Consider the following 14,842-nt stretch of genomic DNA (forward strand, 5'->3'; position numbering starts at 1 on the left):
ATTTATTCGCCCTACTGAACACAAAATTTTTAGTAGTAGGAGACGTCAGAATGTCATGTGAAAGAATGGAAGGTAATTCAAACGAAAAAGCAAAACTCATGTACAAAGCTATGTGCTCTCAATGGTGAAATTTCATTTGAATTTTCCTACGCTTTCATTCAGCGTTAGGTACACTTCAAAAAAATTGATAAATGTAATCAAGTTTAACTTGGAGTATGGTGAAAAATATGATCACCTCGAGATACCTAAAATTTTCTGGCTGAAGTAACTTTCAGAAAAAATATATCAATGCCGATATTAGTAAAAAAATTGATAATAGAGCAAGTGCTCTCGATCGACATAGGTTTATCGTCATTTTGTTCCTGAACGTTATTTTTCACCACAATAAGTATAATTTTATATATAGGGGTTCCAAGACTTTTGACGTTGTGTATTAACATAAATAATATCGATTGTATTTCGAATTATGTGACAAAATGTGAAATAGGAATGAAGCCATTTTCAGCCCAACATTCAAAGTTCAACACAAAATCTATCCTATGTTTAACGAATATGGTGGTCTAGCCCCTAGACCAATGTTTTACCATCGATGTTTCCAGCCTAAATCTTTGTCTTCCTTCAGGCGAATTATATAAATAAAAACGGAATGATTGCAAACAGACCCCTTAAAAATGAACGAGGCCCAATTACCGACATATGATGAGAGGATGCACCAGTGAAAACCGTTAATTTGAGGAAGCACTTCCAAACATCACTCGAAGAACCCATTAAAAATTAACGGCATCATAAACAATGCATGAAAGAAGCGGAGAAAAAGATGCCTCCCAACAATTAAAGAATCACAATGAGAACAGTGTTGTTATCTACACCATTTAATCCTGAAATTTATGACGATATTAATACCTTATACATTCACCGGCGTTTCTTACCGACAGGATGGCAATAACAAGGTTAAATAATTAATTATACGGGTAACTTATAAATATAGCTGAACGTGCGTATTTCTCTTGGTGTTACACTCAGCTTGTGTTCAGATTGAGATCCTAAAAAATGAAGTAATATGAGAAGCATTCGCTTCTATCTACCTATTAATCGGGATGGCAAAGAAATTCATGCGGTTGGTATATTCTTGAAATATGAGAGTACCTGGTGTTCAGAATGTTAACAAATAATGAGAGATTTATTGCACTCAAATCACATTAGTAGAGTGAATGATGCTGAGATAAAATATACGTGATATGCGAGGTGATATGGTACAGGTCCAACCGAGGGTCCAACTTATAATATTGTGAAAAATAGGGGCTCAAAAGACATACCAGGATGATGAAAAAAAACAGTTTTATGAGAAGCTTATAGCCGATCCACTCGAAGACACTCATGTTGACAGAGCAACAATTACTAATGAGATCCACCAATACATAACAGAAGGATTCCAGAATTAACAAGCAACATGCCCTGTTATAACGTGCTTTAAAAAAAAATCGTCTTCAAGTAGGTTATGGAATTTTGAACGTCGATAGTCTTAACTTCTTAGTTTGTGCTGTACCATTTTTCAGGTGAAGTGTCAAGTTAGCGTTTCGGTATGTTATATTGAAATATCCATCATCTTCTTTTGATAAAGAGCATTATAATTTTTATCGTCAAACAATAATTATGACATCTGTATGAAATACAGTTTCAGCAGAGGTTAGCGTAACGGGGTACCATTTAATATTGATATGATACAAGAGCTTAGGGAACAACCCTAGTAAAAACCCTTTCTCCCCGTGGATGAAGTGAATTGTAAGATCTGTAAAAATTGATCCTTCCCCCGAAAAAAAATCTCAAATGAAAAAAAGCAACAAAATGCGAGATAATAAAATTAAGTTTTATAAATCAGATTGACCTGAAATTCACAACCCAATTCAAGAAGATCCTGAAACTACATGTACATATAGCCCTAAAACCATCCTGAAATATATAAATGGAAAAATGATTAACCACATGATTTATGGTTGCCCGCATTCACAACTAGGGCTTTCAACTGAATTCCATCGGAAAAGCATACTATTGCAACGTCCGTGACCTGCATATTTTCCTTGAAAGATTGAAACCAGGAATTTTCTATTCGAGGGATCACTAACTAATTCTTGGTTGAACAAAGTGCACTTATTCCATACAGACTGCCAAAGGTCCGTGTCCCTTATATACGAATTAAGAAAAAGAGTTGGACCATAAAGGTTTACGCGACTTCAGTCTTCGAATCGTATTTTCTAAAATATATGACAGAATTGTAAATGAGTCGGGAAAGGAGTGAAATAATTTATTCCATGAATTTATAACTGCAGTTTGTCTACGAATATGGGGCGGTACAATGTTTCAAACAATTTATGGTAACCATTGAATACGTGAAGATTTAATAGTTATAATTCTCATAGAAAAATTTATGTGCACATCAATTTTTTGCGTATAAGAACTATTAACCCAAACGGGGTACTTCGGTAACAATGGAGAATTAGGATAATATGAATGAATAAATGAATAATATTCAGCAGACGAAAATACCAAACCAATTCGCTTAACAGGGTTGAAGGTCAGGTTGATGGAATAAAAACCACTTCTCAGACCATTGCCGACATGTTTCGATTTTATTCTCTGTAGTTTGAATACAGCCTATTACTATCTCATCAACAAAATGAAAAGAAAAATAACTTGAACGAATTATTAATATTGAACGTCAATGTCATCTCGGTAGATCAAAAGACAATTCAATTTTACTTATTACATATGTGTGATCACAGCAGTCTGTTTCCGATTTGTCCAATTTTTGGTTAAATTCTCGTTTGATGTTGTCTAAGAGTGTTATGTGTTTCATATCTTTCATGATTTTGACTATAAAACCACAAAAAGACTGTAAATAACTGTTCCCCCCTTTTTTAATGTTAAATCAGGTACCTGTATACTGAGCTGAATTATATTCAATGTTTCTCTCAATTTTCGTATTTTCAATTTGGAATTTGTCTATGCATTGTAATATGCAGATATTAATATGATTTTTATTCATTTGTTGTACTGATGTATTGTCCCATTGTATGTTCCAACACATTTTATTTATAAGTGTTATTAATTGAAAAATCTTGTAATCATTTTAGAGCCCTGAAGAAGATTTTAGAATAAAATCGAAACATGTCGGCAATGGTGTGAGAAGTGGTTTTTATTCCAACAACCTGACCTTCAACCCTGTTAAGCGAATTGGTTATCAATAACAAAGGTCTCAAATCAAACTCATTCTGAAAATACCAAAGCTAGGGCTACCGTTCGAAGAGTATCAGCACCCCATGAAGTACGTTTATGCAGAATATTATTCCTAGTTTTCAACTTCAGATAGAAGCTTCACGAGTTCGGGTTTTATCTCAACTGGCTGGAGTCTCTATTGACATATGCCACACGATTTCGAAAAAGAGACATGAATTTGTTTCCATAAAAAATGACAGAAAATTGGAAACATTACCTATCCCTGAAACCTCCAAAAAAGTTTGGTATGCATCAGTCGAAGGCAAATTGTGGGACCTATTTTTATTGATAGAACAGCAGAATATTATGAAAGAGAAATTACTAGGCATTTTTATTGCTAGCACAAGGAATATGTTTCAGTATTGGCTCAGTAACCCTGATTATCTCACCTTGTGATATCAAGGATTAATTTGTAAAATGACATTGGCTGATTAATTTATGAAACTATGCAAGTTGATCAGGAATTATCGGAAGAATGAAAGATTTCACGTAACATTGGAAGGAAGATGCTCCTTAAGCAGATTTATGGGAGCGGTAGTGCCTCAAGGGCCCCTGAAATCCCAATTCGGAAGTTCTTGAAGAAATATAACAAGAAGCTATCTACACAGAAAAGGACTTGTATGTAAGGTTGGAAATATCAGGCTCAACGAGCCACGAGTTATTACTTTTAAATAGAAAACCTTGAGTTTGATCGTTAAGAAATGGAGAGAAAAGACCACAATAAGAGTAGTTAGTTAATACCCTAGGACAAAGCTGGAAAAGTCGAAGAAGCCATATCAAGAAAAAACATCCAACTGATAGATAGAAGGAGAAAAATCCCATAGACTTCAACTGATCTATGTGTCAGTTGCGTGGGAATTTCCGATAAATAGGCCATATTAAAAGAATCCAGGCAACAGCTGCTATGTTAAGCAATAGGTGCACCTTGATTTCTCAGGAACAGACAGATTTATCGAGATATGAAATAGGAAACCCAATTTATGAAGAAGCTATTAAGAACGATTAAGGAACGTCCGAATCAGGTACACAAGAGGTTGATGCTCTATATCCAGGAGGAAGACAGAGAAAGAATGAAAACTTAAAAGAGGCTAGATAAACCAAACAACTTACTAAGAGCAGATGCTCGGAGCCACAGAAGCAAAGAAGAAGCTAGTGAGGTTAGGTTCAGTTCGAACTCAAGCTAGTGAAGACTATTCCTCAGAAGAGGTTTGTCTATACAAGATTCCCCCTGCTATATGAAAGAACTACTCTTGAAGGGGGTGCCTGTTGTCTCGATTTCACAGCTGCTTAGCCAGTCAGAAGTACATAAGTTGAATCTAGCTAAACGTCGGCCACTATAAGCATCTATCTCAAGACAGAAAACTATATTTGGAACTTTTCAATGATGAATTTATTATATGTACCAATATTCTCTTCTGCGAGAGTATCACTCTTATAGAATCCCGCCAGTTGGGATGCGCAATTTCATTGTATCGTAGAATTACGTCAAAGACGTCAAAATACGATGCCCATTTCATAAACTGATTAGAATTTCTTCAATTGAGGATGTAGAATGTACACAATGTTAGGCAGTCAAACGTGGACATTGCACCAAATATTGATTGGGAAAATATACTACAAGACAGCCCAACAATAATAAACAACAATTTTCATACTGGGATGAGTTTGTGATCTCAGCATGCATGGGTCACATGGCTTCAAACACTAATTTGATGGGTCAACTTAAAGAATATATTGCCTCATCTCAACTACCAACAGTACTACAAGGAAAGCCTTCTGAAGAAGCAACTTGCTCATCAATACTTCAAGTTATAAAAAGAACCAAGGCATTCACATTCGGTAGAACCTCTCTGAAGGCGTCAGTAAACATGAAACACCTTTTCAACTGAGTGGTCAGAAGTTATTTATGTGGGAACAACATACCTATTACAGAACCAGCAACAATCGCCTGAAGGCATACACGAATCAAATGTTGCTACGACTTTTACAGCGAGGAGACACGCTGTCTATGGTCACTCGAAGAAAACGAGAGCGCAGTTTGCCCAGATGAACATGACACACTTCGATATCTGGCGGACGACTGAGCCAATATACATAGGCACATTGGGGTTATGACAACTGAAGAAGATGGAATGAAAAGGAATGAAAACTGTGCGGTAGGTGTTCAACGATGACATCATTGCAATTTTGCGGTTCGCTATTAAAACGACGGCTTCAATCAGAGCATGTTCAGGTCGATAGCCAATCCGGGCTTCCATTTATGTGGAAAATATCGAAGAGCTCGCCGGGAGTGCTGACCGCATAAACTCCAAAAGCAAACCCGCCAAAGTTTTAGGTAGGTATATCGGAACAACGAACCTTCTTTCTCAGAAACTACTCAAAATAAAATTGAGTGCCATCCGCCAACGATCTTACTAACTTTTGCAATCGATCGACTAATTTTTTGCTTGGAAATTGAGGAACTCAAGAAGGAAAAGACAGACTCTCTTCGTGGTAATGGAAATTTATTGTCTATTTCCATAGCTTGGCTTATTATGTCCAATGTTTCGAATAACATTCGCTAGCCGTTTCGATTGAATCGATTGATTGATGAGCACTGAGAGCTTATTCTGTTATCACCACAATCATTTCAAAAGATCTAAAGCTAGTTTTACTACGATAGCATTCGATATTATAGAAAATTCAATAAGTAGGTAATATATTCAGTTCGCAAAATTGCTTGTAATTCTGTTAATAATATTTTGATAAGAACTCATTTGGGAAATATCGATCTAGGGAAACAAAAAACACAACGCAACTATTCCTTCATGACGTTTCGGCACTTTATTGTGCCTTCTTTGTGCTGGAAAACAATAAAAGAAAATAACAAAAGCAAATAATGACATATGACAAAAGAAGAAATAGAAGATGAACAGCACAATATTTATATGAAAAACAGAGCACTGTATACTCTATAATTTATCACTCATAACAGAAAATAACATTTGGCAACATTGAAAAGCAATGGAATGTTGTATGAACTCAAAACAGATCAAGCAAGACACTTGTACAGAAAAAGAGTAAAAAGAGATCTTTCATCTAATGAAAATCGTCACTAAAAATGAAAATGAAGACGAGCTATACTGAACATAGCCATCGATATATGCTTGTTTTATAGGCCATGACACATCCAACGCAAAACTCAAATGTTCAAAGCAAGTAAGAACTGATAATGCCTTCAGTTAGCGAAAAAATAGAAGCGTTCAATAGGGAATTTGAAAGGCGACCACAAAATGAGTTACAGCAAAATCCATTTCAAAAACAAATTTCCCACATTGTCTCAAGTGATGAAAGGAGAACGAATTCTTCATCAACAACCAGGAAGGAACATGTACTTCCAATTAAATTTTATTCGGTCCCAAAATATTATCTATTCAGGTCCTCACTGTATAAGAAGGTAAAGAGTGCTCTTTCACACAATGGGTGACAAACATAAAGAATAGTGAAGAATGATCACGCCTTAACGGGGAGGCAATGAATAAAATAATAAGGATAAATTCAGATGAATTAGGGAAAATATGGGACATATGCTATTGTCTTCGTCTTGGTTTCTATCTGGAGGGGATTGAATCGGACACCGTTTCATGTTGGGTGGCGTTCTGGGTAAATAATACCCAGTAGAACATGCCAACATTGAATAAAGTTCCATCAATTCCAAACGTTCTCCACCGTAGAAAAATGCTATGTTGCTCTGATGAGGCCAAATGAGGCCGAAACCATGGTCAGCATCTGCTTTTCTTCGGTGGAGCGTACTCCATTTGTGGCCTTGACGATGGCAAATTGACTAGTTCAATACAGATCGTAACACTTGTCGATATTCATATCGTCGGGTGGTATGCATCTGAATTTATCCTTGTTATAACGAATAGTATTTGCTTTTACCATTATACTATCTGTCTTTGTCAGTTGCATATAAATTAGTGCTAATTCCAACAAGCGAGATAAAAGAGTAACATAATGTCAAGGCCCCCAAATGGAGTACGCTCCACCGAAGAAAAGCAGATGCTGACCATGGATTCGGCCTCATTTGGCCTCATCAGAGCAACATAGCATTTTTCCACGGTGGAGAACGTTTGGAATTGATGGAACTTTATTCAATGTTGTCATGTTCTAGTGGGTATTATTTACCCACAGCGCCATCCAACATGAAACGGTATCCGATTCAATCCCCCCCAGATAGAATTGAATCGGATTGAATCGGAAACCGTTTCATGTTGGATGGCGCTGTGGGTAAATAATACCCACTAGAACATGACAACATTGAATAAAGTTCCATCAATTCCAAACGTTCTCCACCGTGGAAAAATGCTATGTTGCTCTGATGAGGCCAAATGACGCCGAAACCATGGTCAGCATCTGCTTTTCTTCGGTTGGAGCGTACTCCACTTTGGGGGGCCTTGACGATGACAAATTGGCTAGCTCAATTCAGATCGTAACACTTGTCGATATTCATATCGTCGGGTGGTATGCATCTGAATTTATCCGCATTATTTTATTCATTGCCTCCCCGTTTAGGCGTGATCATTCTTCATTAAAAGAGTAACTTTTTTCGTCGACCCTTTTTTGCAGGGAACTACTGTCATTGCGAAATACTCAGAATTAAAAATGGTTATCACACAAATATCTTCGAACAGAGTATAGGGGATTGAATCTTACAAATGAAGGACAAAAATATCATATAATTAAACTTCAACTCAAGAATGTCTCTTTCTGTGTTTGAAACATATATTCATGATATATGTATATGAGATTCAAGATTCAAAACTCGGCACATTTATAATCATTATATCTATCATCAGAGCGTCACAAATATACCCAGAAGCAAGACCCGGAAATGCTTCTGCAGTGATGCTCGCCAAAGCCTGCAGTCTATTTTATTTTTGTGTAATCTGTGTCGTATGTTTATTGAATGTTTGGTGTGCGCTCAGACTTCCGTGACGAATATTCGTATGGGCCTGCAATGCGATATTTGATACGAATGGACAAAATAATCTATGTGGGTTACACTGTGCTAATCTCCTTCTTCCGTTTTACTATTGATTGGTGTTATGGAACGCTTTGATCTAAGCGTGTAGACTTCTTACTGATACGAAGAAAGAGAGTTAAAAATAAATATTTATCAATAATCCTAAGAGAACACGAAGTACTGTAATATATATCTGGGGAGACGAATTCTTTGCCTGAATAAGGCAAGTACTGATGTTAAATGTTTTTTCTTATGTGCATCCCAGACTGAAAATTATTGTTTCCAGTATCTGTCTCCAGCAAAGATTTTTTTTCGGTTATCAATTTTCGAAACATTTTTATGTGAATGTCAAGAAGGAAGAAGATATATTCCTTAGTTTTCCCTTTCTTCTCAGAATTGATCGTTCAAATGTGTTTCCATATCGAACTGACAGTTTTTCCACTAATAATAAAATAATGAAATATCGGGAATATATGACAATTCTTTTGAAAAACACTATTTTTTCTGGCGTTCTGGGTAGATTCGAAAGTGTTCTGGAGTTCCTGATACAAATTCTGGATCGTGGATTCAAATAATAAAAGCAAATGTGTCTTTAAGAAAGAATGAGTTCTATTTTTCGTTGAAGAAGAAAGAGTTTTAGAGTTTTTGATCATTTTCAGAAAAAGTTCTGCGACTCCTGAACAAAATCATTTTGAGAGATAAACTCTTCTCTGATCAAGTTTCGGCAACATGGAAAACATTGGTTTTCGAATTTCTCACCTTATTACTGCTGATGAATTGAGAAGTTTTGTTTTTTCGATGAAAGTCACTTGACATATTTTGTAGAAAACGCCGAGCGCTATTCAGAACTTACCAAAACTGAAATATCTTTTATTTTTATTCTCTCAAAACGGTTTTTTTTCAAGGGTCGAAAACTTTTTTTCTGAAAACGATCAAGAACTTTAGAACTCTTTCTTCCCCCTCCGAATAAAAATCGACCAATTCCAGCATTTTCTTTGAAAACATCCTTGTCGAGGCATAATTGGCCTCACAAGATTTCAAATTTCTCAGCCCCTGTAACTACTTCAAGGACTCAATAAAAATTTGCAAACCATAGTATTCCTGTAGAGGGTCAAGTGATCTTTCAATTGAGCCTACCTATTCTCCTATTGAGAATTTAGGGGTGATAGCTCCTACACCTATAGGGTTGAGGAGATTTCGGCTTACAATTCTGCTGAAAATATGTCCCCCTACGAATAGAAATTGACCTGTTCCGGCATTTTCTCTGAAAACATCCTTGTCGAGACATAATTGGACTGGCAGGTTTTCAAATTGTCAGCTCCTGTAACTACTACAAGGACTCAATAAGAATTTGCAAACCATAGTATTCCTGTAGAGGGTCAAGTGATCTTTCAATTGATCATATTATAAGAATAATCCTCCCAAATTCGAATCCCGAAGACGCAACCCGACCCTGGATATATGGACATTAATACAAACACAACAAACAAATTTTCCGAATTCTCTCAATTCGATCATAAATCTTATTCGCCACTTAGAACCATTGTTTTTGCCGGAAGTTCTACTCTTGAATTCAAATCAAACCTTCGAGATTCAGGTACTAATAAGGAGATATTATCGAACTATTTTTCGCTTCTTTTTCATCAGTATTGGCGTACCATTCCTTAATAACAACGACGTGAATATAAATATCCTAATATTGAAGTTATCCCTATACGAAAAAGGCAACGGATTAATCTGCAGACACCAGCAGAGGCGACGGAGAGTGGTTCGATCGTTTCGCTCCGAGGATAATTGAATGCTCCGTGAGAATACCAATTACTTAACTTTCATGTTAATTTCAGATGGCTCGGTCGAATACGAGCGTAAATTTTGTTACTTTGCGAGTAAAAAGAGGAAAATTAAATGGGAGATCAAGTTGTATGCAGCAATTTATTGTGGGGAGGAGTTGATTCTGCTGGTTGGATTTTGTCGCGAGATAATATAGTGTGGACGCAGCTTAACTCAGTAATTTCATGTTTGAGTTCTCCTTAATAACTGGGTTATAAGTTATAACTTCAGTTTATTTTAGTTGTGTGTTTTGATAACAGAATAAGATGTGAGATAGGTATCAATAGAATTTTATACACAATGGATGATCAATAAACTCAATTAACTAGTATGATGATTTTCAATTTCTCAATATACAGAGTGTACAGATACAATAATTAATATTCAAATATTGGGGTAAACGTAAACAGAAATAGAGTAGATGTAAACATAAACATACAGATGTTGGATGAACTTTCCCTTGTTGGTTACGTTACTTTCCCGTTTCTCTATCTACGGATTGTACGTACTTTCAGACAATTTTCTTTGGTAAAGCATGTGCTTCTATCAACCCTCCGAAGCTTTGAACATAGCATAGAACTGTGCATTTGCTAATCATGGGAAAACCTCTGAACATGTAATTAGGTGAAATTTATTAATTTAATCCTTGTTGGCATCTCCTGATTGAAATATTTATTTTTGATTTGTTATTTGTCCTTTCACGATTATTCACTATGCTCAGTAGTTTGTGTGTAGAAGATTTTTATCACAACCATTCTGAGCATAAAACACTTCAAATCTCTACAACGATTCATTTTATGCAAAAACGAAAGGAACAAAATGTTCCTAGTTTTCTGAAGATGAATATTATACAAAGAATAATATGTATGCCCAATTCAATACTTGACCTTGAAATCGAACTCCAAGATCAGGTTAAATGTCTGCATCCGATGACCCTTTACATACTAAAAAGATCCATTTGAAGCATATTTAACCAAGGCTATTCCTAAAAGTAATTTCAGAGGACTTAAAAAAGGCCACCTTGTAAAACTCAGAGCTCTACTGATTTATTGATAAAGAATGTAAGTATATTCATTCCTAATTGATTGGTGTGATGATTTATCCAGAAATAGATAACAGAAAATACACATGGATAAATTATTATTTCGAAAAAGCCTGAATGACAAAAAGAATTGTTGATAAACATTCCGATGAGTGTAAGTTCATGATTGTTTGTAATATATCATCACCTCCTATCGATAAAGAATAAACAACCATATGATACTAACTCAGTATGCAAATTATATGCATTATCATTATCATATACGGTCTTCTTCATTTGGAACTTGCGGAGAAAGTTGAGAAAATATTTTATTAATACCTAATGCCACCTTGCATCTGACATACAAGACTTATCAGAGTTTGAAACTAAAAATAACAAAAAAAAAAGAAATATAATATTATGGATATTGAAGTTCTTTCGGCTATGATACAGGTTTTTCTCGAAAACTACTAGAGAGAAATATGAACACGAAAATAAATACAAATGGAGGTACAAAAGTCCATTCATATTCTCGTACATAATAAAATTTTTTTACTTTTAGGGTTGAGTTCTCGAGTTTCTCTAACAAGTTTTTTTGAAGTCTTTTTAGCAAAAATATGCCATAACCTCAGTAAAAATTGAACGATTTAGGAGCTACTAGGATTCTTATGAAAAATATGGTAAAAACTGTAGATCACACTGAGGAGGTTTTTTCCAAAAAAAAAAAATGTTTATGAGAAGATCATCAATCAAATTGGTCAAATCGACTTGATCAAAACTCAAGTTCTTCAACCTTGATTTTTTATTATTTCAGTCGATTCTATGTAAAAAAAAGAGAAAGTGTTGCCTAAATAAACCCTATACCCAAAATGGAAACTTTCAGAGTTCACAAAAACTTGAAATGAGGAGCAAGAGCAATTTTGAATACTATGTGACTTCCGGTAACCAAAGAAGAAATTATTATATTATAAAAATGTTCTGATGAATAATTTTAACATATAATGAATTTTCGATGAATTCTAAAGAATAAAATTACAAACAATCCATTAGATACAATTCATGAAATGTCAAAATTATTCATCCGAACATATGAATTCTTCTTTTTTCTGTGGTTTCTGGAAGTCACAGACTAATCAAATAGTTCGAAGTGGCACTTTTTTCTCATTTCTAATTTTTATTTGATTTTAGATGTAGGGTTCATTCAGTTAACCTTCCTTCTTTTTCTACGTAGAAACGACTAAAAGAATAGAAAATATCGGTACTAATTTGAAAATCTCTGGTTTTGATGATTTCGATTCGTCCAACTTGACGATCTTCTCATGAAACCCTATACATTTTAGGTCCGAACAGCAAACATTGCTTTTGATACTACATAAAGGAAAAATGGTAAAGATTTTCAGCCAAAAACTATCCCCAGCAGAAATAAAAAGAAATGTGACTCATTTCTACCATTTTTTCATGAGAATCCCAATAACTCATAAACTCCTTCGGTGGAGGAAGTTGCAGAGGTGCGAAAAATGGCAACATGTGAATTTTCGGCACACAATTATAATTGATTCTCCACAAACGTCTTATAAGCTATCGGTGAGAATCACCCTGTATATCTATGAGAATGTTGGTCGTTACTGAGTGTCATTCACTAAAAAAGTGTTCACATTTTCTGCATGAACTAATACTCCCATGATTCCTTAAAAGTCTATTCACCACTGTACAAATTTGATTCGACTAAAAAAGTGCCAAATCACTGAAAATTATCTCCAAAGTAGACGACCTACTTTCGGGTCAGATTCACACGTAAAAAGTGTGTCGGATACCTAGTTTCCCAAACGTCAATCCGAATAATGAAAACATAAACAGTACCTTACTGATTTCGGCCTGGGCCTGTGAAATTTCCACGTGTAGCTCTGCTGCTGCACGTTATTACTATAAATATCCTCTGGACTGCTGGTGCACAATAAACTACTCGGCCTGATGTGGAGATGCCTGAATCCTTTCTCTTTCTTGCGAAGATCCACCTGATTCCCATAGATCATCGACCGTTTCGAAGTCACCATCCCGTTACACCGTTTTCTGATGTCGGACTGACCGAAATTCGAAGGCGGAGGTAGGACGCGACAGAAGGCGAAATCGTTCGTGGGTATCATCTCCGACGGGTCCTGGGTTCTGAGGATGGTCTAGGTATTATTCCGAGGTTTTTGGGACATCTGAGGCTTGTCGCACGATTCACTGATATGAAATATAGGTAATCGACCGATTAGATGAGTTGAATATTCCATTACTAATTGTATCGGATCAAATTTCAATGCTTTTCTATGTACATACTTTGCTGTACAACAACTTCAAGTGGAACGTGGCTCTACATTTATTTTGTTGTTATAATTTTTGGTTAATGGTTTTATTTCCGGCAGCAGAGGCAGAGGCAGCAGAGAATATTTCGAAAACTACCTAATTTGTTACCCCAGTGGAAGATGTTTTGCTCTAGAATATCTGAACAAATCGTAGGTTTTGATAGCTTAACATTAAGCCAGCTGAGCCCAACAGTTGACGGAGTGTTTTATCTAATCACAATTTAACTTGATGGTTGATTTTGGCAGAGTTTCTAAGACCTATTCTATCATGCCAATTACCTAGATTGGTTCTCTCCTTAGGTATTAGTTCTTAGGAACTCTGCATACTTCCACCAGAGACAACTGACTTCCACCATTAAGCTCTCATCTGAATCCACTACAGATCTTCCTTAAGCCCGTTTGCAACAGGAGAGAATTCTCTAGAGAATTTACTCGAGAATTCATTAATTCTTTACCGTTACATACGCACTTTCGGTAGAATTCACTATTCAGTTGCATACACAATAATCTCTGCCGTTTTCTTACCAAAATTTGGCAGAGAATTCTCCAGAGGATTCTCGGCTGTTACAAACGGGCTTTAAACGAGTTTATAGAAAGAATTCTGCAAACTTTACCGTCCTAAAAGAACTCAACTTCGTGCAAGCTTATAGCGTGGCTCTAACGAAACCCAATACATATTTTTCAAACAACAAGAGAACCAACATTAATATGTTTGTTCTGGCAGATCTATAAGTCTTCCACTAGAGTAATGAATCAGCATAAAAAAATTCTAGAAAAAGGTTGTTTTGATAGTTTACGGAGGTAATAAACTGACTCTAATAATTATCTCGATATTCAATTTCTATGTCTCTGACAAAACCTCCATTAAAGAATTATTGACATCTCATGCGGCTGTGAAAAATCAAATTTAAGTTTATAATATCCCATACCAACCGTAAGATACTATACACTGACCATAGTCAAGGTACAAACAGGAAAGTATACTGACTCTCACTGAAATTATTTTGAATCTGATAGTGTTGTTTATGTTTTTGGTTCAATCGAACCGATTTGGAAAATAATTGTATCAATAATTAATGCCGTTTCACTCGACCTAAATTTGAGTCGCTTTTCAGTTCGAATAATTTTGAAGGATATACTGAGTTATTTTATTTCTATGATTGAAAATAGATAAATTATTAGTGATCTTTTGTGACCAGATATCAAGCTGCGTTTCTACTGTCAAGGCCTATTGGGATTTCAATAATTCTTGTATGGGCTATACTGGAAAATTGGAGTCTTTATGTCTAGAAAGTAATAATGAAAAGCATCGAAAATTTGTCATATCAAATATTTGCGAACATCCCGTTATAGAAGTCGCCACCA

General features: G+C 35.6%; 1 protein-coding gene across 1 annotated transcript in view; it reads right to left on the reverse strand.

The window, feature by feature from the left end:
• LOC123308623 (focal adhesion kinase 1-like) overlaps nt 1-14,842 on the reverse strand; it is a 70,566-nt gene that overhangs the window by 38,247 nt on the left and 17,477 nt on the right. The window contains exon 2 of the mRNA XM_044891371.1: nt 12,990-13,355. Coding sequence (XP_044747306.1) covers nt 12,990-13,273 — 284 coding nt within the window. The 5' untranslated portion in view covers nt 13,274-13,355. The remainder of the gene's footprint in view (nt 1-12,989; nt 13,356-14,842) is intronic.

The sequence above is a fragment of the Coccinella septempunctata genome, chromosome 2 (assembly GCF_907165205.1).
Source record: "Coccinella septempunctata chromosome 2, icCocSept1.1, whole genome shotgun sequence".
NCBI lineage: Eukaryota > Metazoa > Arthropoda > Insecta > Coleoptera > Coccinellidae > Coccinella > Coccinella septempunctata.